Here is a 27799-nt window from a genome sequence, read left to right on the forward strand (position 1 = left end):
GTCATTCCACTCCACAAGGGCTGACCATTAACAGACCCAGGGAATTAAAGGTCAATTGGTCAAAGCCTAATATACAAAGCCATAGAACAAATTATCATAAAAATGATAAACAAGGACATTGGCCACCTACTGACTAAGGTAAGGTAAGGTTCCCTGGGTTATGCCACCCAAGAAAGTTATTTTCCTGTTCCCCTGTCGAGCAGACCCACAAAAGTGATCCCCAGGATGTATTTCCTATTTTTCTTGACCTAGCCAAGGCATTCGATACAATACCCTAATCAGGCATTCTTGACAAGCTCTCTGAGCTAGACATAAATCCCTACATAACCTGCTGGGCTATTGGCTGGCTCTCTGACTGGACCCAAGAAGTCACAATCAGTGAGACCATCTCCATCAACAGACCGGTGACCAGAGAAGTACCCCAGGGTTCCGTGATGGGGCCGCTCCTGTTTGGCATCTACTTCTCAGAAGTCAAGGCTAATGTTCAAGGCATCTGGCTCACCAATTATGTAGATGACTGTAAATTGGGAGCAATTATAGATTCCCCCCAAGACACCAACATCTTGCAAGAGAGTTTAACACAGGCAAATGACTGGCTTCCAAAATCATGGCCTAAAACTCAATGCCAAAAAGTGCATTATAATGCCCTTTGGGAAACTGTCAACCCAAGTTAATTAATCCATTGATAAAACAACTTTAAGAGTCAACCCAGTAGTAAGGGATCTGGGAACATCTGTAGACAGTAGTCTGGCCTTTGACCAACACGTAGCTAAGATAATAAGAAAATCATTCTAAGCAAAAATAATACCAAAACAGGAACCAATGTCAGGAGGTTCGGTAAAAAGCTATATCCACTGCAAACACAGAATTAGCAGCCTTTTATTCACATAAATGCTCCACAGTATGTATCTTTTTCATCCAAAATGGACTTAGTTTATTTTGGATGAAAACACTACTTACTGTAGTGTGTCTATCTGAATATAAGCCTGTTAATTCCGTGTTTGCAGTGGATATCATTTTTTACTGAACTTCCTGACATTGGTGCCTGTTTTGGTGTCATTTTTGCTTGGTTTCTGGTTCTTTTTGGGCACCTTGCCTCCTTTGTCTTGTGGTGAAGAAAATCATTCTATATCATCCAACTTATAGGTAAAGGCGTGGTATCCAGGTCCAAAAATGTTACAGTACTACTCTACTTGGCCCTTATCAGGTCTGTCATTGAATACAGTGCTACCCTTGGCATGTATCTAATCAGGCAGTTGCAACAGTTGGAACACACAAAGGTTTTTCACCAGGAGAAGTCAGGGCATGAATACCCTACCTACACTGACTGCCTAAAGGCTCTGTTTCTGTATTCAGTTTCCTACAGGCTGCTGAGAGGGGACCTTTGCCTGGCTTACAGGTCTTCCTCAGCCCCAATCCTGATGGATCTGCTGCACATGTGAAAATCAAACACCACCAGAAACACATTTAGACAAGTTACTTCACAGGCAAGGACTAAAGGTGGAGGTGTCTCTATTTACATCAAAATAAATATACTTTAAGGCTGGTCAAACAGGAAAATACACTTGAGCTGCTCCATGTTCAAATCATCATAGGTAAAATCCAATACCACTTTCTTGCAAGCTATAAATCCCCCTCTATGACCCATGAAACCCATACCATATATTTAAACTTCTTAGAAACACTAACAATCCAATCCAATACCATATTCATGGGTGACTTTAATTACCCAACTATTTACTTGGAATCCTATACAACATCAAACCTACTTGCACAGAGATTCTTGGATTTTGTAAACACACACTCTCTGGACCGGATAGTCAGTACACCAACCAGGAGTGCAAACATACTAGACCTGATCCTCACTAATTGCTGCACATCCCCTACTGTAATGCCTTCCCTGGTAAGGCCAGACCACAAAATGGTCTCCTTTGAAATAACAATAAAACCTGGACCCCCAGCTAAACCAAGAATATTCAGGAACTATTCTAAGGCTAACCTCCTGCTATTAAGTGCGAACCTAACAAAATTTCATGCCCCTATAAACCCTAAGAACACTTCTGCCTATGCAGAGCTGTTCACAGAAACCCTGTACAAGCATGTTAATAGCTGCATAGAGGCAGCTGTACCCACCAGGAAGAAGTACAGAACTAACTAAAAAAACAAACCACCCTGGTTGAATCACAAAATCAATCAGATGTATAACAGGAGGAAGAAAATCGTGGCAAAAACTACGAGGTGCAGCACCCAGCAGGATAAAAGCACTCTCTTTAAACTAAACAAACCCAACTCAGAAGACAAATAAAGTCTACCAAAGCCAAATTTGAGGTAAGTTTGGCCTCCCAGGCCAAGGACAACCACAAAGCATTCTTTAGCTATGTCCACAACCTCAAAGGCAATACACAATTGTGTGCAGAGCTCATTGTAAATGGAGCCACCTATACTGAGCCAGAAAATACAGCAGACCTCCTGGCTGATAAATTCAGCTCCAGCTTTACTCCTTTCTCTCCCCCAACCTTCCCTCAGGAAATATCAAGTATAACTCCCCCTACTACCACAAGGGGACTGGTCCTTAATGCTCTCTCTAAGACTAAGAACACTGCATCAATGGGCCCAGACACTATCCCAGGATGCCTTCTAAATAGCATGAAGCATGACCTATCTGGACCTCTGGAATTACTATTTAACTGTAGCCTCCAAACAAGCTTCATGCCTCATGAATGGAGAAAGGCAACAGTCATCCCTCTGCACAAAGGTGAGCCATCTACAGACATTGGAAACTACAGACCCATAAGTCTCACTAGTCTTATATGTAAAGCCATGGATAGAATTATCATGGAGTTGATCAATAGCAATACAGTAAACCACCAGACACTGGACCCAACACAGTTTGGTTTAGGCAAGGACAGATCATTCCTACTCAACCTGATAGACTTCTTTGAGAAGGTTACCAAAGCAGTGGATGAGGGCAAAATCATTCATACTGCCTACCCTGACCTGGCCAAGGCATTTGACACAATACCCCACTTGGGCATTGTTGACAAACTCAAGAGGTTAGGTACAACCCATATGTCACCCAGTGTATAGCCAAATGGCTCACAGACAGGACTCAGGAAGTTAGAATTGGGGAGTCCACCTCTACAAAGAGGACAATCACAAGTGGAGACCCTCAGAGATCAATCCTTGAACCACTCCTTATTGGCATTTACTTCTCAGAAGTCAAGGCCAATGTCAGTGGTCTCCGGCTGACTAAATTTGCAGATGATTGCAAATTAGGAGCTGTCATTGAATCTCACACTGACACAAGTGTTCTCCAGAAGGGGCTGACACAGACAAACAACTGGTGTCAGAGTCATGGACTAAAACTAAATGCAAAGAAATGCATAATAGTATCCTTTGGGAAGTCATCCTTCCCTGGTAACTGTCATATTGACAACACACTCCTTAGAGTTAACCCAGTAGTCAGGGACTTAGGGACACACATAGATAGTAATCTAGCCTTTGATCATCACATGTCTACAGTGGTGAGGAAATCATTCTATATTACGCAACTTATAAACAAAGGTATGGCATCTAAGTCCAAGGAAGTCTTTGTTCCACTGTATTCGGCATTCATCAGACCTATCATTGAGTACAATGCCCCCTTTGGTACGTACCTAACCAGGCATACCCAACAACTGGAATGTCCACAGAGGTTCCTCACTAAAAGTATACAGGACGTAAGTAATATGGCCTATGCAGACTGCCTCAAGGCCATATCCCTGTATTACGTCTCCTACAGGCTTTTGAGGGTGGGAGAACTATGCCTGACATACAGGGCATTGTCAGACCTCACTCTGATGGACCTCCTGCATATCCACAAAACAAACAGTACCAGAATTACCCATTCTAAAGACTTAAACCTTGCCTGTGATATAAATAGGACCTGCAGGCGAGACAGGTTTGTATCCTAGAGACTACCCCAACTATGGAACAGGCTCCCCATTCATGTGAAGCAGAGTTCCTCCCTAATCCAATTCAAGTGCATCTTGGACAACTGGGTGGGAAACCAGAAATTCATCCCTGGTTTGGCACCTATGCCTCTGATGCAAACAGGTAACCTGCAAATGGTTGATCTCCCAGGCCCATGCTTACACTTATTAAGGGTATCAGAACTTGTCAGAGATTTGGGATGCATGGCTAGGCTTAAAAAAGCCCTTGTGGTTGTCAGCCTAGTAAACACCTATGAACCTATAAACATATGTCCTACATGGGCTCCAACAAGAATTGGCAAAACCATTTTGTACTCTTTTCAGTCATAGTCTAAGCACCGGCTTCATCCCAGCTGAATGGAAAATGGCCACCATTACTCCCTTGCACAAAGGTGGTGCTTCCACTGACCATGGGAGCTATAAACTTATTAGCCTGACTAACCTTATCTGCAAGGCCATGGAGTTAATCATCATGGACCTTAGCAACAAAGATATAGGTAATCTCCAAACACTTGACCCTACTCAGTTTGGATTTATCAAAGGGGATCATGCCTGTTAAACCTGGTGGACTTCTTTGAGACAGTCACCAAGGCCCTGGATGAAGGGAAATCTGTGCATACAGCATGCCTAGACTTAACCAAGGCTTTTAACACTGTCCCCCACTCAGGCATCATTGACAAACTCACCCAGCTAGGTATCAGCCCTTATACTGTTAGATGGGTTGCTAACTAGCTCACAGATAGAACACATATAGTCAAAATAGGAGAATCCACCTCCAACAGCAGACCTGTAACCAGTGGTGTTCCACAGTGATCAGTCCTGGGACCTCTACTGTTTGGACTGTATTTCCCCGAAGTACAAGGAAAAACTAAAGGTCTATGCCCGACAAAGTTTGCTGATGACTGCAAACTGGGAGTGGTCAAAGAATCTCCAAATGATGTCAACATCCTACAAGAGAGTCTTACACAAACAAATGACTGGCACCAAAGTCATGGCCTTAACCTCAATGCAAAAAAAATGTTATCATCCCTTTCAGTAAGAGCGATGTTTCTTAATAGGTTTACTATTGAAATGTGGAAAGTACAATCATCAGGCGATTAAAATGTCGACCCAAAATGCAGAAACTGTGCAGACAAACAGGCATAAATGTCTAAACTGAATAAACCAACACCTGTAGTTCAATGTATTCAACATGGCATTAGGTGATGTCAGTCACCTAAACTATGCACCATAACATAGCATTAGACTGTAAAGTCAATGGCACAAGGATTTTACTATTTTGCAGGGGGGCAAGCCCCCCTGCACCTCCCCATATGGGGGGGCTGTGCCCCACACACCCCCTGCAAATTATATATAACAACGCTGAGATCACACAACACTGCAGAAATGGTTAAATTATCTGTTCCTCATTTCTCTGTTCCTCACTGTATCACGATCTCCACTCACAGTACCAAACTCAGACTACCGAATTACACTGCTCATTCGGTATTGTGTATTTGCTGTAGTCTGGTTTGGCATTGTGCCTCTTTGAAAAGTGCCTTTCAAACACATGCTATTTGAACACTGACACTACGGGATTTCAATAGTAAACCTTCCTGCTAACTACCACATCAAGGGCAACACCCTAAGTACACACTCAGTGGTGAAAGACCTGGGCACACAGATTGACACCAACCTTACCTTTGATCACCATGGCTCCACAGTGGTACGAAGGGTATTCTATATTGCTCATTTCATACGTAAGGCTCCAGAAAAAAAAAGAAGTTATAATCTACCTGTACTCTTCCCTCATCAGGCCAATAATTGAGTACAATGCCTCTTTTGGTATGTACCTTTCCAAGCACCTGCATAACTGGAGAGAACACAAAGGTTCCTCACAATGAAAATTCAAGGTCTTCAGCATCTGTCCTATGTGGATCATCTGAAATCACTGTCACTTTATTCTGTTTTATACAGACTACTTTGCCTTTGATAATTTGCTGAATATCCCTTCTGAAATCCTTTATTTGCAAAATTCACATGCTCTTTTCTATTCAAATATGTTTCCTACACTTCTTAATATAATTCAGTACTCTTTACTTGTCCATACCTACAGTGCAATTCACATTCAGTGATCCAAGTGATAAGGCAGTCAATTCTTAAAATAATTTATTAATTTCACATAGTCTGCATGACAGTTTTTTTTTAATATATGTCTCTAACTTACACAAATATATTAATGTTTGATAGTCTGGTCTTATGTGCATCTGTGGCTTCTCATTTCTGAACTCATTTTGCAATTTCTCTGACTTTTTACTTTGCTAAAAACAGTCAAACAACAAAAAAACTATGTACATTTGCTGACCAGATTCCAAAAGACCTGCTCTCAGTATAAGTGTTCATTTACTGACAGCAAGTCTTTCGGAATTGGGCCCTTTATTTTAACTCCCTCAACCCCTTTTAACTCACCGCAAGCACACAAAATGAAATATACTTTCCAAAAAGGGACATTACTTGTCCATGTAGGGGCAACAGCCCAAATATACAGCTACACCCATAGGCTGTATCTGTTCAAAGTTAGGTTTACTCGTGCTGCAAATTATAGAGTCTGTGTTCCCTGTTGCACTATCGTCTATTTTTGTACCATCTCTTTTTTTCTTCTTGATGTGAAAAACAAGTTGCATACTCTCGGGCAACTGATTTTTAGTCATAAGAAGAAGTGCACTAGCTAATATTAAATGTGCAACTTAAATTGTGCACTGTTATGTTTTACTCTGAAAACCTGAAATGTATTACAAATGCATATGCTTGCATTTATTTTCACTGAACTACTTGCCAGTTCCCCCTTAAGTACTAATTATACAAATAGTGGCAAAACTGTCTTGACCTTGTCCTCCCTTGTACCTATTCAGACTACTCCTATAGTATCCTTATCTCTGGTCAGATTTGATCATATATCAGTAATCTTCTCCTTTAGGGAGTCTAAACCCACAACAATCAACACCTCTGAATTCAAAGATCTTAATCGTATTAAAACTGTCTGATGAGAAGTCAAAATTCATCTACAAGATTTCCAGCCTCCATATAACGTCAGCTGTCTCTTATGCTAACCAATTTTACTTCCAGCTAACAAAATAACTAAATAACGTATAATGGCAATGTAAGAATAAATCACTTTGGTGGAATGCCAACATTAACAATTTCCTGGGTGCAGGAAGTACATAGAAGGAAACAATGCTAAGCACATGAATAAAAATATGTTGAAAAAAAGAATAAGATGAAAGCCAAGTCACAGTCATAGACAGTCTGCTAAATATAATATTTAATAAGTAATTGTATTTGATAGACTGTCCATTCTTTAACTTTACATTTGTGAAAATGCCCCATTTACTGTCACTGGGTTATCATGGCTGGTATGCCCTATTACACACACACACACACACACACACACACACACACACACACACACACACACACACACACACACACACACACACACACCATAAATAAATAAATACTAACATATCAGGGTATTATCTATCCCTGTGCCCTATAAAGAGAAGAGGTAGGTACAGGCAATGGCTTTGGACAGGTATGGACATAAATGAAAACTTAATAATATAATACAGTAGCTCAGAGTGGATGCAAAAACAGGAAAGCTAATGCTCCCCACCCACCCACCCCCATAAAAAATCATCATGTCATTCCCTTCATAGCTGCATGGTTGGAAGGATGTGTACAGCAGTGCAGTTAGGCATCACATTTTTAAAGATATACTTATACATAAAATTGTTATTTTGTGTGAGACTACATCCAAAAAGCAGGGTACACTAGTGAAGACCAAGATAAAGTGGAAATTGAAAGTGGCATTCTGCTGTATGCTTTTTATTGATCTTTAAAAGTACACATGTGGAATTAGATTAATAAAAACAACTTTCTAATGTCTTTGGGACTAGTAGCAAATTCAAATCTGGTTAGAACTGGTGAAATCACTATCAGTGTTAAGAAAGGAAATGCAGCATGGAGCAGCCCAAGCAATTATAGCAGCAGGTCCTACAATGCAGTACAGTTTAAAGGCTACACTTAAAAGTCACAGCCATTCAAAAACAATTGTAAGCAAGCCTGGATTATGCAGAATTATCAGATCACCAGCGATGTCCTATTCTCAATAGAAAGAAGCCAAACAATGCCCTAAACTAACTGAACTCTGGCACAATAAACAATATTAACAAATTAGCAAAAAATGCTCTTTAAAATCACACAGATGGAATTGGATTAAATAACAATACTTCCTTGGTGTCTTTAGGACTGTTAGCAAAATCAAATCTGGTTGGAACACTTAATTGGTCCACAAATATCAACAAACTTCTTAGTTTGCTAACCAATGATCTCAGCTGCTTTGTAGACAGGACCCATTTAACTTCAAAACAGGAAGACTAGCCCTTTCCTTGCAATGCTGAATCATTCAATGGATATTTATCTAATTTTCATCCTCACTATGGCTGATACTTTGACATTTTTCAATCATTTCTAACGCACTTTCTCAGTACTTTCAGTAGTCACCTTAATTATGATATATCTTGGGTAATAAGATAACTGGTCATTATAAAATATTAACCTGGTATTCCACCACTTTCTTTCTCTTTTATGCAGCATATAATTGGCTGGCGTAATGTGACTCGACTACTACTCTTTGCAACTGATGATGGATTTCATATTGCCGGAGATGGAAAACTAGGTTCCATCCTGACACCCAATGATGGAAAGTGTCATATGCAGAACAACTATTACACCAACAGCAATGTGATGGTATGTATTAGTGGAAAGACACAGTATGCTCTCAAATATTTGTTGTATGGATCAGAATTTTTCTTTCATTGCTTGTCCTTTGAGTCAGATTGGGCAAATTATGCTTCTCTTACATATATATAAAAATCGCAGGTGAAGTTTGATCATTTGTACTGCATCATGGACTATACAGAGTGTCTGCACAGACACAGTACAGTGCTTAGTGCTTTGAACTATGCAGCCTAGGTTTTAAGTTGTGAGAAAACTGATTATACAGTTTCATGGTCCTTACACTCCCTGAATGGTAAACATATAGAAATTACTTGGTAAGCCAGCAGTTATGTAATGTATAACAGTCAACAGTGGCCATTTATTCTGCTACAGTATGCTGCCATAATACACAGTTCATCCCACTAAATTTCAGCTGTAAGAACTGCCATATATGATTTGGGAATAACAACGCAAAGAGGCACTATGGACATGTGAGTTCAGTTGGAGAATAGCCACACCCCACTTCTAAACACCAGGGGGTACTTTTCATTGTTTTGCCTTATCACCTTTAAATCTTATCAATTACATCTGAAAGAAGCATTTCTGTCGAATAGACATAGAACAAAGGCAGTGTAAGAAAGTGCAATAAGTTTTAACAGGGTCTGTACCAGTAGCCACATAGTGAAAGAGACTAAAGAAACTTAATGTGTATATCCTCAAGGAAAAGAGGAGAAGATATTGCAGAAACATTGACATTTCTTAAGGAAGTCAGCTTATTTTGAGCAGTAGCATATTTCAGATGAAATATTGCGTGATAACATCATGATACTGGTTGAAAATAGTGAATGGCCCAGATGCAATGCATAAGAATTATACTTTTTACAGGCAGTGTTGTGAATATACGTAATGTATTTTCTAAAGGGGAGGCATCAGTGAGTCACTGATAATGGGCTTCAGAAATGCATGCCAAAGGGTAAATTACTGTGAAGGTGTGGTATGAAGAATGAGGTTGTAGTTTAACTAGATTTCACAGATTATTCTAATATTTTGGGAGCTAGGCTAACTATGAAAACCAAGCAACCCTTTTATACTATCATCTGTAACTTAATATTCTGTAATCACTTAGTAACTTCCAAAATGGCTGCACACTGATCAGCAGCTTGATTTCAGCTCACTCAGTCTGAAAAAAAATTGAGAGCTAGGGGTTAGTAATTCTGACAGTTTTGTTAAAATTCAGTTACTGGCAAGTAAGTGCACTGTCTGGATGACAGAAAAAAAGAAACTTAGAGAGCCTGACAGAAGTTCAGCTAGAAAAGCTGAAGAGAAAACACTGACTAGGACGAATACTGCAGCTGTTCAGCAAAAAACTGTTCAAGATGGAGCTTTGGTAAAAGATATGGCTTCCAGTAATTTAGAGGAAAAAACAAATCAAATGTGCTGAAATTTGATTAAAATAAATAAAACTCTGAAGGAGTATATGAAGACAAATAAAAGGCTGGAAAAAACTGGAAGAGGCTTTAAAACTCTATTCAGGTGAACTGATAAAACTGCAAAAATTGGTGGTCAAAATGAAGAAAAGGCTAGCTGAGTGTGAGACTGTTGAAGAAGAGTTGTTTCTAAAAATAGTAGAGTTAAAAGACAGAACATGCAGAGAAAACCTCTGCTGCACCAGATAAACTAGAAGGGACATACTATAATAATTTTATGAAAGCACAAATAAGCAACTGGCTTAATAAGCCACAGCAGGATTTGTTAACTGAAAGAGAACATCATGAGTATGCTCCAAACCTGGCCACAAGAAAGCAGCCAAGACATGTATTAGTAAAGATGCAATCATACCAGCAAAAAAGAGTTGATCCCGAAAAAACTGTGGCGGAAGGGCAAAGTATTTAAATCTGGAAACAGTAGAGTGTTTAGAAAAAGTATTATTCACTGTACATCAGGCAGAAGAGAAACAAAGTTATCTCAGCAATTAGGGAATGTTGAGAGGGAGGTGTGAGATTCAAGCTACTGTATCAAGCTGTCTTCAAAATATTTTTTTCCTAGTGGATTGAAGTTATTTTTTTATGCCAAACAGGCTAAGTAGGAAATACAAATGTTTGTTAATAAAATATGAGCCATCAAACAGAAGGGGACTCTGTTTCTCATTCTTTGGATAACAAAGGATAACAAAACTCATAGAGAGATTTTGCCAGTAAAACTTTTAACAATGTTCCAAAGGAAAATGCTTAAGAGATAGGAAAAAAGCACAGGAGTTGACTAGAAGAATCAAGAGTACCTTGGACTTGAACCAGAGTCTGGAGCTGGGATATGGAGATGAACAGGAAGAAGACCTGAAATTAATAAGTGTGAGACTATAAAGCATCAATCACGTTTCTAAAGTATGGCTTTATAAGAATAAGTGGCCAAGAAAGGTTGGACTTTTCTTTACTCTGTTAAACTTGTGGGGTAACTGAAACGCATATAACCTGTTTCATGTCATTAATGTTTGGAAGGACACTAAAAGGGGAAAAAAGAAAAAGGAAGTAACTTTAAGTGAAATATTTTTTGTTCTTAACTATAGTTTTATAAAACATTTAATGATGTAAATTGCATGTTATATAGTAAAGCATTTTCAGTGATTGTTATACGTGATAAAGATAGTAAACAAGTATTTTTTGTTCTTTTTTTAGTGTTAAGAAATGTAGGCATTACAATGCAAAAGAGAAGAAAGGGTAAATAGAAGCATGGTTAAGTTAATATGCTTGGGCTGTTGGGGAAGGGGGGGGGGTGTTAAAATGCACTGATTATAATAAATGTAGAGATGACATGTTTTCATTTACCTTTGCACAGGCAAACATCTGGATTAATCCCCTTGTATTGATATAATAACAACACTGTGTGTGTGTGTGTGTGTGTGTGTGTGTGTGTGTGTGTGTGTGTGTGTGTGTGTGTGCAAGCATGTGGGCTTTAAAAATAAGAGAGCACCGAGAATATAATGAAACGTTTTCCTTTAGCTAATAAATTATCAGTATAAGTTAAGAAGTCTGCAGCTCAGGGGAAAATGTACATTCTGTTCTTAATGTTTCCATACAGATAAGCTGATTACAGATGCAAGCAGTAAATCTTGAGTGTTCTGGACATTGTTTACTAAGGGAATCATAAAATTAAATGGTACATGGGCAAACAGTTTAATAAAAAATAAAGTTTGAAATAGTGGAAGTGAATAAGAGATAGCTGCTTTCCTGGTACCTAAATATTTCACTGCATTTCTTAGAAAAATGTATAATTCAGATTTATTTAAAGATAGCTAGTCCATTTTTTTTCTTAAGGCTAAGAGTTAATGTTTTCTGACACATATACAAGATGTTTCTCACATCTACCCACCAAAACCTTTCACCAGCTTTAGCACTTTCAGTGGAGTATTCCAAGCAAGGCCTAATTTCATAATACCATACTTCAGCTTCATCTCCAAGACATTAGCAGTTTCTGCCAGAATCAATGTCCATTTGATTTACATGCTTTTGGCTGTTTAAGTCAGCTTATAATCTTCTCTGCACAGCTTAATTTCCCCCTCACATGCCTATCTTATACCTGAAATCATTAACACTTGCCTGATTTTTTTATGGCAGGGCTATAGTCATCAGTACAAATGGGGTAAAAGTGAAAAACCTTGTCTGTTACCTTAACAAAATGAAAGGCCATCCAAGAGCAATCCATTTACTATAGCATAGGGAATAGGTTCATAGGTATATACTATGGTAATGACCACAAGGGGCTTTTTAAGCTTAGCCAGGTATCCCAAGTGTATCCATCAAGTTTGGTGCCCTAGAGATTATTTTTAGGGGTATGTGTTAGCTAGGACATGGGTGGTCATAGATTTACAAGATGCCTCTATCCATTAGAGAAACAGGTGACAGACCAGGGATGAATTTCTGATTTCTCATCCACTGGTACAGGTTTTCCTTGAATGGGGCAAGGGAAAAACTCTGCTTTATATGGATGGAAAACTGGCTCCACAGAAGGGGTGTTCTGTAAGACACATACATGTCCCTTCAACATGCTCGATTTATGTCACAAGCAGGGTTTAAGTCCCTGGATCAGGTGGTTCTGATGTTATTTGTTTTATGGATAAGCAAAAGGTCCATCAGAGTGGTATTCTGGGATGCTTTATATGCCAGACTTAGATCACCCTTCAGTAGTCTCTTGGAAACAGAGTACAAAGATAGGGCTTTGAAACAATCTGCAAAGGACATATGGTCAAAGCTAGAAGCATGGCTAGTGGAGGGTGAGAGAGGCAATTGTCCCAGGTGCAAAGTGTTTAGGAGTATGACAGCCAATCCATCACCCTGATTACTATTTAGTGCAATAACAGCTTTTAAAAGCCAGTATCATATTTGTGGTCAAACCTGAGTGTCGTAGCACTCTGTGTTGTATTCTAAACTCTAGCAATTGCATGATACAGTACAGCAAGCAGTTTGCTGCAGTTTAAAAGAAGATTTTTTTTTTATATAAAATGTGAGGAAGGTGGGTTGGGGCAGGACACAGAAATGGGACCTGAATGGCTAGGCATCTGATCACCTGGTTGATGTGTCGGTAGAAGGAACAGACTTTTTTTTTCTCCTGAAGAGCTGAGGTGAGTACATGTAGATTGGGTACTGTAGGAAGCATCTTGTTAGCAGAAATCTTTCTCTTTTCTTTCTTTTTTTTTTTTACTTCACATTAAACGTCTTTTTCCAGGTCTAAACCAGTTGCAGTTCTAAGAGCATTTATACTCTGAGAGTATTTTAGCAGATTAACTAAGTATCTTAAAATTGTTCACCTCATTTTTTTAGAAAGTTAACTTAATACTCATAAATCAGCCTCCCCATATCTCTCTCTTTAGCTTAGATGCCAAATCATTTGAAAGAACTATGTTCTTTATTTGGAAGACAGGTGTAAACCTATAGATTTGAAGCCCGTTCAGTGATTTTTTTTAGGTTTTGTTATGGGTACCTTTGCCTTCGCATTAAAGACTTTATAAAAATCAGTTGACATGATGTCTAGACTTACTAGTGCTGAACTATAGCAGCTACCTCATTTATATGACTGCCCCCTCCATAGCCTGTAGCATTTCCTGCAAAATCTGTATGAAGCCTAAGTCTAGAAAAGTCAGAATTCTACCCTTTAGTGCTGTTGACTACTAGCAAAAGCAAAGATCTGAATAAAACCTGGTTAACTTCTTTAAGATCTGTACATTGTGTTGCACTACAGTTTAATCATTCACAAATGCAACATTGTCTCAGCCTTTCTTTTCTTTACTCCATTCACCAGAATCGTATTTAAGTTTACAGTTTTGCTCAGTAATTCATCTTACTCTGTACAACTTCTTAAATTATTCTGCGTTACCCATCCGTCCTATTTCAGTAATGCCCTCAGTTCATACTCTTTCTAGCCATTTTCCCCTTTGGGCAAGTGTAATAGCTCTCTTCTTCTGCACAATTGTTGCCTGCTCCTTCTCTCTCTCTCCCTTTTCTGTGCTTCATGGTGAGTTGTCTCTTATCTCTTGTGCAAACTGCATTCAGCTGTTTTAAAGAAACTCCATCCATAGGGTAATAGGTGGTCTCCTTCCCTGGTGTGTTGTTGAGTGCCATGGAAAACAGATGTATGTATGTAACTTATTTGCTGCACCCACTGGTCAAACTTTAGTGAAGAGAGGATTAGACTGCCATCCTCTCTTGATCTATAGTTCTGGAAACAGGATCACTTCCACCTACATTTGAGTATAATCCCACAGTGGGCCAATGCATTAAAGCCTGTAACACAGGCGTATTACTATTACTGAACAATAAGCCAGCCTTATGGAGAACCATCTTGTATGAAATAAATTAATTCCTGTTCTTCCAGGTGGTGCTTCCACCACACATCAAAGTGCATCCTTTCACGTAACTTAACTCTCTGTGATTAAGTCTTTCTGCCCTCAGCATGTGCTCTAATAACAAAAAAAAAAGACAACACTGTACTTAACAAAGTATCCCAAGACAATAACAGTAATGATAACTTGCAATGTGCTCTGGTCCCTACACCTTGATAACTGTCTGACAGTATAGTGCAGCAGACTGATGCTATAAACTACTAATGAGCTAAATCCTGGTCTCCTACATTTGAATTCCCCAGCATTCATTTGCCTGTTGTGTAATTTAGCAAGTCATTGAAATCTCTCCCATTGCCCCTGTATAGAGGCAGCTGGGCCTCAGAAGTTTAGTTTACTAACAAAAATTAATACAATTAAAATAATAATAAAACAGCCACTAGTTGACATTTTGCATCAGTACAATAGCTAGGGTAGGGTTAAAAGGGTGGATGCAGAGGAAGCAAGCTGTTAGAGGGTGTAAATGGCACCTCAGAAAAGTTGCTGATTGGGCATGAATGCAGTACTGGCATACATTTAAGCAGCTGTGGCTGATATCATGGCTATTAAATGAATATCTTTAGATTTTATAGCTGTTAATAACTGCAGCAAGGCACTACTAGAAGCTCTTTATTAGAATTGCACATTTCCAAAGTTCTGAGGATTTTTATTTTAGACCTCAATTTGTGAGAGGACTCAACTTTTAATTGGGAGTTGTGCCAGTCTGAGAATTGCCAAGGGTGCCATCTGAGTCACAGCTCTGCTATATATTCTATAGCTCTATGGTAAGGGAAGAGACACTAGCTGCTACTTTACACTCATTAATTAAAATACAACTATTGCAAAAACAGTAACACAAATAGAAGGTCCAGGCTTATGCAAGTTGTCTGTGTGTGTGCTCATGTACATTTACTGCAAATTTCTTAGACACCTTTCACAGAAAGCTTTGTCATTATATGTACTGTCTTTCTTCATATTCAGTACTTATGGACACCCACTACCAACACCAGTACCGTAAGTGAAGGAACTGTCATTTCTAGTTCTGATCCTTCCCTTTTTCACATCTCATTTATAGGTTCATAGTAGACCATCCAGAAGTTCAGACACATCACCCAATACTGGTTGAAGACTAACAATGTCCAGCTTTGAGCAGACTTTGCCAAATATATCTTGGTAAAACATTCAGACTGGTTTTAAAGGTTACTAGGGAAGTAATCTGCTTGATAGTTATGAACAGCCAATTTCAGAAAGAGGGGATTACTTTGGGTATGATATCTGTCATGTCACCTGGTGCTGTTTATGCAGTAGCATAGGTTTACCTCTCTAAAGCAGATGTTTGCTTTACCTCTGGTTTTGTTTAGATGAAGAAGTTCAAAGAATGATGGGTCACATAGCATGGAAGGCTAAGCAGAGATCACCTCCAGGGGGTTGTATGCCAATGAATATAGGAAAAGGACTTTTAATGTATCAGAGTGGCTAAGAGTATAGAGATGGGAGATGTTTTGATGAGGAATGTTGAGTTTCCTCAATCTGGTTTCGATGCTTAATGAGATGTATGTTGCAAGGTGCATTATATTCAGTGATGAGCCTAACAAGAGATGGACTTTGAGGTGAGACCACAAAGGATAAGCTATGCAAGGTAGAAAGATTTTGGAACTTTTCTCCATGGGCCTCCACTGAAAATGGGTTCTATGGGCCCAGTGGACTTCCCCGGTAATCAAACTGGAAATAAATAAATAATAAATAAAATTTTCAGATCACCACTGACACATGTCTATCAAAGGAGAATTCATTATCAGCATACATAACCAAGTTCCTAATGACTGTAACAAATTTAAATTGAATGTTAGTTATATGTTAAGCAGTACTGATGTTAGATTTATCAAAGGAAGCTATGCTGTATTTCATGATACTGAAGGTAAGTCCATGATTAATACAACAAGCATGTGTTTGGTCTAGCCCTTGTTGGGGAATTTGAGTTATTAGAAAGAGATTTCATAACTGCTCCCAGTTTGCAGTTGTCAGAAAACTTTATGAGCCATAGTCCCTTAATATTTTCTTTTATGTCATAGAAACATACACCAAAGAGGAGTAAGCCCAGGGCAGAACCCTGTGAGATACCAGATTGCATTTTCTGCCTAGAGCAAATGCCTCCAACCTTAACAGTACAACTTCTGTTAGACAGCCAATTACTTATCCAGTAAACTATGTATGGGTTAATGTTGAGTTGGAAGAGTTTGTCAGCAATCACAGCATCGCTAACAGTGTCAAAGGCCTTGAAAAGGTCTATATAAGCAGTGTGGAGTGTATGCCCCTCATCCATGGCTTCAGTAACTCTTTCAAAGAACTCTACCAGGTTGAGCAGTCATGATCTGCCTTCACAAAGCCAAATTTGTGTGTATCTAAGGTTATACAGTCACCTATATCATTTTATTTGTTCAGTTATAATATGTTCCATAGTCTTGCAAATAATATCAGTGAGACTATCATTCCCAGGTTCAATACAGGGAGCAGCTGTATGCAAGGGCACCATACTTGCTATTCTCCACAGTACAGGGGCATAACTAGTGGAGAGACTTAGGCTGAAGAGTCGATGGAGGAGTTTTGCTAGGTGGGACTTTGCATTTTTCAGCATTCAGGGATATTATCAGGACTTATAGAAGTAGTGTTTTTAATCTGTGAAGTCCCAAAAGGACTTGGTCTAAATTGAACCCAGGGGAAGGGCAATGCAGTACAGAAAGGAGGGTGGAGTAAAATAGGAAGAGGATTTCACTGCAAGGATGCTATCACTGTAACTATGGCCAGAGAAGGTTCATAGGTTCATACTAGGCTATCTGCCCTAGGGCATTTATAAGCCTAGCCAGAGTGTGTTTGGCTTTCGCCACCCATTTTAAATTAATTTTCCTATGCACTTTTTCGAGGTTAGTATACTGTGCCTCTGTCTAACAGTGACACAGAAGTGATACCCAGGGTAAACTTACGATCTCCCATCCACTCATCAAGATTCCTCTTGAAGAGAGTCAATGAGGGACTCTGCCTAACCTGGACTGGGATTTTATTCTAGAGTGAAGGGAGCCTCTGGGTTATGAATCTGTCCCTCCAGCATGTCCTATTTATTTCAGTGCTGAGGTTCAAGTCTCTCGAGTGCGTAGCTCGATGGGATTTGGATTTTCTGAGGTGCAGCATGTCCATTAATTCCGGGTTGGACATGGCTTTATACGTCAGGCACAGATTGCCTCTGAGCAGGTGGTATGCCACTGAGTAGAGCTGGAGTTTCTTTAACCGGGCAGCATATGGCATCTGTTTGAGCCCTTTGATCCTCTTGGTGAGGTACTTTTGGGGTCTTTCCAGTTGCTGCAGGTGTCTGGTAAGGTACATCCCAAAAGGGGCATTGTACTCAATTATGGGCCTGATGAGAGATGAGTAAAGAGGCACGATGACCTCCCCTGATCTAGATGTGAATCCCTTCATGATTAGGTGGGCTATATAAAATGTTTTTCTAACCACTTTGGCCACGTGGTTGTCAAATGAGAGATTGCTATCAACTTGGGTCCCCAGGTCCCTAATTACTTCTTCTGTACTTAATGGATTACCACCTATGTGCTAATTTGTGGGCACTTTATTTTTGCCATAGGGGATGACTATACACTTTTTGGCATTTAGCTTGAGGCCATGGCTCTGGCACCAGTTGTCTGTTTCTATGAGGCCCTTTTGGAGGATGCTTGTGTCTGCTGGAGAGTCGATTATGGCACCCAGTTTGCAGTCATCTGCAAACCTGATCAACCACAGTCCTTCCGTGTTGGCCTGTACCTCCGAGAAATATATACCGAACAAGAGAGATCCTAGGACTGAGCCTTGTGGGATGCCACTTGTAACTGGTTTGGAGTCTGACATAGTTCCAGAAATTCTAACCATGTGGGTTCTGTCCTTGAGCCAGTTTGCAACCCATCTAGTGACATAGAGGTTTATATTTAAGCTGGTGAGCTTATCTATAATGCGTGAGTGGGGTACTGTATCGAAGGCTTTTGCGAGGTCCAGGTAGGCTGTGTGGACCACCTTCCCCTCGTCAATGGCCTTGGTGACTGTTTCAAAGAAATTGACCAGGTTTAAGAGGCAGGATCTGCCCTTAACAAAGCCAAACTGGGTAGGATCTAGTGTCTGTTGGTCCCCAATATCTTTATTTATGAGGTCCATGATGATCCTTTCCATAGCTTTGCAGACCAAGCTAGTCAGGCTTATGGGGCGATAGTTTCCAGGATCTGTGGAGAGGGTCCACTGTTGCTGTAAGCCACTCTTTGGGTACATATCCTGTAGTAAGGCTGACACTGAACAGTAGTTTTATGTTTGGGTTTAGCTCTTCTTGGAGTTCATGTAGGACACAGCCCGGGACACCGTCTGGTCCCATTGATGCTGTGTTTTTTGCTTTGGAGAGGGCGGCTCTTACCTGAGCATCTGAGATGTCAGGGGGGCAGCACTCTGCTGGGATAGATATTTGCCCTTTTGGTGGGGAGGGGGGGAGAAGTTTGCGCTGAGCCTGTCAGCTAGGTTGTTGGCAATGTCTGTGGGTTCGGTGTATTTTTTTGTCATTTTGGACTAATTCCGAGCATATCTGGGAATTCCCACCCAGGTTCCTAACATAACTAAAGAAAGCCCTGTGATTATCCTTAGTGTCCTGTGCAATTTTTCTCTTGAAGCTGGCCTTAGACGATTTTATGAGTGCCCATAGTTTTTTGTTAATACTGATCAGAGATGCCTTCCCTATTTGGGATTTTGCTCTATCATGTAGTAGCTTCCTCCTTCTATTGTATAGTTTGTTTATGGTTGGGGTCCACCAGACAGGACGCCTGCCTTTGGAGGATTGGGTCTTGGTTTTATTTGGGATTGCATGATCCATGCATTCCTGAAGGTGTTCATAGAATGCGTTTATAAAGGATTCTGTGGTCTGGGCTGTATTTTCCACAGGCCCGGGGGCTTTGAAGGATTCCACCTCGGTTTTGAGGAGTGTGAAATTTGCTTTAGAGAAGTTTTTCACTGTGGTTTTCTGGGCAGGGGGTGGGGTCGGGATGTGAATATCCAGTGAGATTAGTTTATGGTCTGATCTTACCAGTGAGGGATACACTTCTGGTCTGGAGCATAGAGTCCCCATGTTGGTGATGATCTGGTCCAGTATGTTTTCCCCTCTTGTGGGAGTGGTAATAAGTTGTTCCATAGCATTTGAGTTTATAAATTCTAGGAACCTTTGGGCTAGGGTGTTGGAGCTAGAGTAATGCTCCCACTCTATGTTTGGGTAGTTGAAGTCGCCCAATATAATGGTGTTTGGAGAGACCTTCATATTTTCCAGTGTTCTCAGGAAGGCCGGGTGGGGTTCCTGGGTTTAGGGGGGTGGTCTGTAACAGGCTATAAACTGGAAGGCAGTTTTACCCACTGTTAGTTGCACATGGATAGTCTCTGATGCTTCGTGCTGTGCCACCAACCAGGAGGTGTGGGTATCTTTGATGAATATTGATACTCCCCCTCCTTTTGTGGTTCAGTCCAAGTTTTGGGGCTGAAAAGCATGGTATGAGGTATAACCTGGTAGTGCTGGGGTGCTCTCGGGAGCCTTGAACCAGGTTTCTGTTACTGCACAGATATCGATGTTCTCCATGCTAAGGAGAGTTTCGAGTGCGTGCATCTTGAGGTTTAGACTTCTGGCGTTGAGTTGCATTACTCTTAGTTTCTTATCCCCTGTGATACCTATGGAGGTGGGTTTGTCTTTTGAGCCTTGCCTAAAAAAGGCACTATGGGGGAAACAAGAGCCTTTGCCAATATCCAAAAGCCCAGGGGTGACAGGTGCAAGCCGTCCCTAGCGAAGCATCGTGGCTTGTCGAGCATGTCATCCCAGGCTGACAGGCATTGGATCCCCTTTGAATGACACCAATACTTAAGCCAATTGTTGAAATTGACCATCTTGTCTTCATATTGTGGCATCATTCTTGGTGAGGGTAAGATGCTAATCAAGGTCATGGTCATACCGGCCTGGGCTACATGCTCAGAGAGCTCACTCTATGTCTCTTTTCATGTAGACCAGGGAGTCTCAGGTCATTCACACCAGCATGGACAATGACTAAGTCATATTTGTACTTGCCTTGGAGTGACCTGAGTGCTTGTGTTATGTGGCAGATCCTAGCGCCCGACAGGCAGCTCACCGTGACCTTCTCCTTGTTCAGCCTGGTGAGCGGGATGTCAATGTGCCTGACGATAGAGTCACCCATTACAAGTGTATCAGGCGTGTTGTTTAGCCTTAAGGGCTGTGACTGTTCAGCACACTGGCTTTGTGAGCTATGTGTTACATGTGTTTTGTTTTGGGGTAGTGGTTGCTTGGGTGTCTGCTTTGGAGGTCTCTGCTGCTTAGGCAGAATTTTATTTAGAGCCTCCGAGTATGTTTTTGTGTGTTTATGTGTTTGGTTTGCTGTCGTGGTAGGTCTATGTGAGACTAGAATTGTAGTGAGTGTGGTTTCCTTCTCCTCCTGACTGGTTACTCCAGTACTGAGTTGAGAGAGCTTAGCCTCCAGTTTGGCTATATGGTTGCATCTCTCACATGTGTTGGAATTTGTTGGGAGGAGGAGAGGGTTGTCTGTGTACATGAGGCAATTGTAACATTGCACTCAAAATCAGCCTCCTGCGCGGGGAATGTTGCATGGCACCCAAAAACAACAGTACTCAAACAACAAAACGGAGCCAGCAACCTAGGTACAAATCCGATAAAATATAAAAGACTTTATTACTAAATCCCTTGTAGTAACATCAGGACAATACAGACCGGTTTCGGCTGGCAAAAAAACACAGCCTTCTTCAGTGAGAAACAGAACTAGAAAGATGTTACAGTTTAAATAGTATTATAAACTCACCTTATTGGTGCATTTCAAAATTGCTCATTTAGTCCAGGTGAAAAAGTGCACCTAGTTTTGTAATCCATTTCTTTTCTTTAGTATCTAGCATTGAGCGCCATCCTGTTTTATTAAATTTAATACCCTTGACCAAATCAATCACAATAAAAGAAAATTTGGCAGTTTGATGTTTCAGAGTGTGTTTGTACAAAGCATTATTCATTTTCTTATTTTTAATATTTCTCACATGTTCAGAAATTCGTAATCTCAATGGACGAGATGTCTGGCCAACATAGAAAGACCCACAAATACATGTGGCCAGATAAACAAGCCAGTCACTGCTGCAATTTGCAAAGAATGGAATATCATAGACCCTCGAGCAATTCCTGCTAGTAAATTCTTTGGATTTTGTAATTTTGTCACAACATAAGTCTAGGGATCAGGGGACCACACAGCCGATTAGGTTCGTAACAACATATGCTAGGAATTCAGGTGTACTCATCAACAGTGTCCAGAGGAACTGGAATATTTTACTAGGTTTACCAGAATTATCAGACATATTACTGGACAGATGTTTATTTTCATTCCGTAAAGGAAAAAAATTTGGCATCATGCTTTATTCATTATAAACATACACATAATGAAAGGAATGTACAGTTTTTACAAACTACCATGACTGGGGAACCTCTAGTTGGGTGTTTCCCCTGTGGTCATTGCAGTAATTGTGACAAAATTACAAAATCCAAAGAATTTACTAGCAGGAATTGCTCAAGGGTCTATGATATTCCATTCTTTGCAAATTGCAGCAGTGACTGGCTTGTTTATCTGGCCACATGTATTTGTGGGTCTTTCTATGTTAGCCAGACATCTCGTCCATTGAGATTATGAATTTCTGAACATGTGAGAAATATTAAAAATAAGAAAATGAATAATGCTTTGTACAAACACACTCTGAAACATCAAACTGCCAAATTTTCTTTTATTGTGATTGATTTGGTCAAGGGTATTAAATTTAATAAAACAGGATGGCATTCAATGCTAGATACTAAAGAAAAGAAATGGATTACAAAACTAGGTGCACTTTTTTCACCTGGACTAAATGAGCAATTTTGAAATGAACCAGTAAGATGAGTTTATAATACTATTTAAACTGTAACATCTTTCTAGTTCTGTTTCTCACCGAAGAAGGCTGTGTTTTTTTGCCAGCCGAAACCGGTCTGTATTGTCCTGATGTTACTACAAGGGATTTAGTAATAAAGTCTTTTAGATTTTATTGGATTTGCACCTAGGTTGCTAGCTCCGTTTTGTTGTTTGAGTGCAGTTGTAACATTGCCTCAAGATTCCCAGATTCACCAGCTGGACCGGAGAGGAGATTGACAACTGACCTCTGGACATGCTAAAATAGTATTGGGAATTCCTTTATAATTGAGAAAAAGGGCCAATTGGGAACAAGGTACTCAAGGGGAGTTTGTGAGGGTATAGTGCTTTTAATTTTTTACTGCTGACTTATATAATTGCTTTAGTGAGCAAGTGCCAGATAACTTAAATGCAATGTGTTACAGGTAACTTAAATGCAAAAACAACAAACAGTAACTTTCTTTCAAGTGAAACAAGGAAATAAGTACAGTAAGCAATGCAGATATCACTAGGGATCCACAGATGTGCTGAAAAGCTGCGTTTTAGGTGGAATTAGCATTTCAGGGAAATAACAAGCAAACAAACAACAAGCATACAAACAAAGCTAGATTCAGCAGGCCTGGATCCAGTCTATGCTACAGCAAACAAGGTGTACCAATTTCAGTAAGAAACAGTTCAAATATGCAGGCACTATAAGCCTTTAAGCAGAAATTCCCAGCTCAGAAGGGCAGAATCCAGCCTCTCCTCCCACAAGAGTGCAGACCACGAACCTTCTTAATGTAAAATAACTGGCCTGAAGCCCAAGTGCTTAAACCAAAACTAATACACTTTTAGAATAACAGACACTGAGCCCTCAATCAGCAGTTCCCAACTTAGAAGGATGTAAGCTACCTGTCCTGCCACCACAGTGCAGGCCACAAACTTTCCTAATGTAAAACAACTGGTCTGAAGCCCAAGTGCTTAATCCAAAATATTTAGAATGATAGCTACACTTTAATCAAGTTACTACCAAGCAGTAATAAATACAATTGAATACTTTAAAGAATACCTGGATTAGTGCTCAAGTTATACAAGCAAAGCTAGATTCAGCAGGCCTGGATCTAGTCTATGCTACAGCAAACAAGGTGTACCAATTTCAGTAAGAAGCAGTTCAAATATGCAGGCACTATAAGCCTTTAACCAGAAATTCCCAGCTCAGAAGAGCAGAGTCCAGCCTCTCCTCCCACAAGAGTGCAGACCACGAACCCTCTTAATGTAAAATAACTGGCCTGAAGCCCAAGTGCTTAAACCAGAATTAATACACTTTTAGAATAACAGACATTGAGCCCTCAATCAGCAGTTCCAAACTTAGAAGGATGTAAGCTACCTGTTCTGCCACCACAGTGCAGACCACAAACCTTCTTAATGTAAAACAACTGGTCTGAAGCCCAAGTGCTTGAACTAAAAGGCTTAGAATGAATTACACCAAGCAGTAATAAATACAACTGAGTACTTTTAAGATGACACAAAAGCAAATTTTTTTTTTTTTTAATGGAAAGAGAGAAAGGAGTAGCAGAAACTAAGCTGATTAGCCTTCTCAAATGTTCTCCCTGTACTGGGTAGAATGAGGTAATGATACTAGACTGGGAGGAGGGTCTCAGATCAAATTTACACTAGGGGCGGGCAACTGCAAAGCCACCAACTATAATGTTTCTCACAAACTGCAGAAATGTTTCTCACAGCTGAAAAGCAGCAGTGACCCTTTAAATGAAAGTTTTAAACAGCTAAAGGAGCCTCTAGAAAAAAAGAGTTTAACTGCAACAAGTTATCAGAAACAAACAACCCACAGATGCTTAATAAAAGTGGGCAATTTCCATTTAATAGGAGGTATCATTAGAGATAGATTCTGTACAAAATTGTTGGCTATTTCCATGCTTCCACACTTACATTTCCTCTATCATTTGCATTGTATTTTCAAAACAATTTCTCTTCCTGAGGAGGTAGTGAAAAGGGTTCCCGCCTAAATCTACATGATGTAAAACCAAGTCAGCTGTGCACGGTGAAGCACACCATAATTTTTATTGGTCAGATCCTTCAGTGACTTTTTAAAGTTAGAGCTTAGAATTTTTATGAGTATTGTTTGTTCATCTTTGATCAGGATGCGGCATCATCATCATCATCACAGTAACCTTTGTGTACAACAGCCTTCCAGCACAACTTTGACATGACATGACCTGCCTGCTGAGCTACTCTTGTTGTATCAAGCTGCAAGTAATAGTTGTACCTTCCTCTGGCCATGTCATGGTGACTCCATCCAGTGTTTCTCAGAAATACTTTGTAACCCATATTGGTGACTGTCTCAAGGCAGGGATCATCACTTCTCTGTGAAGAAATTGTTTATCTGAATAAACAGTCTGGTAGCCTGATATGAATATATTCATTGTCTACTTTACTATCATTAGTGCACTGTCATAATGTTGCACATCAGGTACCTTGATGTTCCTATCCTCAGTGCCATCTTGCTGTTTTTGTTTATCTTTTTAAACACATTTATTAATTTATCAGTAAAGATATAGATAGGCACACATACATTAATAGAAAAAAAAACAAACCGTATTAACATTTTTCTGTTTATATACATTACACATCGCATACATTTTCTCTTTATAGCTATAAACAGTTCAACATTATCTAAAATGCTTAATCTCTGCCTTCACTTAAACCTCACTCCTCCTCCTGAACATTATTCTGCATCCATTGTTCCCACAATTTCCATTAATTTCTTTGTAATTTGCTCCCTCCCTTTTCTAAAGATCCTTCTTCCAGTTCATTTATCTCTTTTACAATATTATTATAATAGTACTTCAAAATACAGTTGGTTCAGACTTTGAATTCCACTTTCTAGTAATTGCTTTTATGGCAGCTATCAGAATTAAACTTAACAAGGTCTTACAATGTCTAGGCAGTTCAGATCCCGTCTCCCAGCTCAGAAGAATCATTTCCTTATTTACAGCCATTTGCTTACCCAGTATTTCTGACTGAGTACCCTGGATGGAATTTTTTAAATCTGTCAACTCATTACACTCCCAAAGCATGTTCCGAGTTATCTCTTTCTTCCCCATCGCACCTCCAATATTTGTTATCCTCCTATGGAATAATTTGTTTAAGTCTTTTGGGGGTATAAACATATCTCTGCAAATACTTCCATGCAAAAATCCTACACCTTCTGGACTTGTTGCACACTTGGAAGCCATACATGTGCCTACTAGTTTCTCTCTTGCCAAGTCTTTTCTCTCCTCCTCTGAGTGATTCTTATAGCTGTCATCCAATATTTTCTATGTCCTACTAATTAACTCTTTTTAACAACAGCTTAGATTCTAGATTTGACTAAAAAGTCTATCATAACAGGTCTTTCATTTAGGATTCTCCATTCCGCTTAGAGAAGTCAGCCTCTAACCTGCAGTCCAAATGTCTTCTTGGCCTCATCCCTCTATATTAAATTTCCCTGTCTAGTTATTTGTTCCCAATACATTTGTTCCTGTGCCAGTTTTCACCTGCAAATTCCAGCCTCCTCTTGCCTATTTTCTGTACGCATCCTTACTGGCATCCCTATTGGCAAAATCTCCTTTCTCCATTCCGATGTTGGTTTAGTTCTTAGAACACTTTCTGCTACTTTATGAGCATAATATTGTGTATGGTTATTATTATTCTCCTTAAGGATCTGCATCCAAAGTCTTACTCTCTCCTTATTTCTTGACACCCCCACTTCAACATCATCCCTTTCCATTTTGAATTGTATTCTTCTACTTGTGTTATGTATATAACCTTAACTGTGTAGCTGTAAAATATTCCTTCAGATCAGGTAATCCTAAACCACGTTGTTCTCAAGATAGGATCAACGTATACCACTGAACTCTTACTCCCGTCCCCTCCCAGATAAATTCCTTCAATGCTGTATTAATTATTGTCCACAACTACTTCTAGGTTGATAAAAATATGCCTGACCTATATATAAAACTAAAAGGAGTAAAAACATTTCACTGTTTGTATAGCACTATCCATATCCATTAAGAAGAGTTTCCAGTTTCTCATTTTTTGTATTATCTTTTGTTTTGTCTCTTCACACATATGCTTAGTTGCCATAACAGAATCATTTTTTCGCCTATACTCCTAAATATTTCACCTTATCATTTTCCCATAAATAAGAGTATTGTTGAACTAATTTGTGTCAGTAGATAATTTACAGCTGTAGTCTTTGTTTTATCTTCATTAATTTTATGTACTGAAAAGACTTGAAATTGGCTCAAAATATTCCACAACACCAAAATGTCCTTTTCTGGATTTATCAGGTACAAAATAATGTTATCTGAAAATAAAGCCAATGCTTATTGATTACCATACCAACTGTGTCCTTGAATTTCTGAGTCCTTTATTTTCTTAGCCAATAATGACATATTGCTGCTGATGTAAAAGATGTGGTTGAAGGGAGGTGATGGGAATTGCCAGCACTCTGCAAATACCTCTCCAGGAAACCACAAGGGTTGCTGCTCGCCAGTGAGTCTGTTTGTTTTACTATCTAACTTCGCAGCACAACCATCTTGGTTTGCTTCTAGATTAATGAGCTGGAGTTAGTGCTTGAGGGCACTTCCCCTCTTACTTGCCAGTGCTCTTATCGTGTCTCTCATAACTACATCAGGTGTTCAGAGAGGGCTGCCTTGTTGTGCTGCATGTCTGACAGCAGCTGTACTTCTATTTTGGTGAGGTCATCAAGTGGACCTGGTGTATGGTAATCTGCAGCAAATACATTTGCTTCCACTTGTCATGGAAATTCTCAAGCACAACTCCATGACACTGTCCCCTGTAAAAACTAATATATCTTCCTTCACTGTTTTCATACAGCATCCCCTGAATTGTGTATGCTTTCACTCACTATTCCATCCACAAACAACTCACAGGAACAGGAAAGTGTTCAGATGCTAAGACATCAGTGTCCTTTTTTTAACTTGGCTGCTATTAAGTAAGTTGCATTTTAAACATCAGTCTTGTGGAGCAAATGAACTAGCCATCTATGTTTGATGCCATTTTCTAGCATCCTATATTCCACAGCCTTCAGATAAACTCTCCCAAGCAACAGTTTCATAATAGTCTATACAAACCACTATGGTCCCCAGTCTAAACTTAATTTTGTTGAAAGCTCTACTTAAAAATGTAGTCAAACA

The 27799-nt window shown here is 39.7% G+C and overlaps 1 protein-coding gene across 1 annotated transcript in view; it reads left to right on the forward strand.

The window, feature by feature from the left end:
• LOC122792954 (integrin beta-2-like) overlaps positions 1-27799 on the forward strand; it is a 1413174-nt gene that overhangs the window by 690635 nt on the left and 694740 nt on the right. Inside the window, exon 7 of the mRNA XM_044060545.1 lies at positions 8604-8759. Within this exon, the coding sequence (XP_043916480.1) occupies positions 8604-8759 (156 nt within the window). The remainder of the gene's footprint in view (positions 1-8603; positions 8760-27799) is intronic.

This window comes from Protopterus annectens, chromosome 2.part0 (genome assembly GCF_019279795.1).
Source record: "Protopterus annectens isolate FY-2018-M chromosome 2.part0, PAN1.0, whole genome shotgun sequence".
NCBI classification, from domain to species: domain Eukaryota; kingdom Metazoa; phylum Chordata; order Ceratodontiformes; family Protopteridae; genus Protopterus; species Protopterus annectens.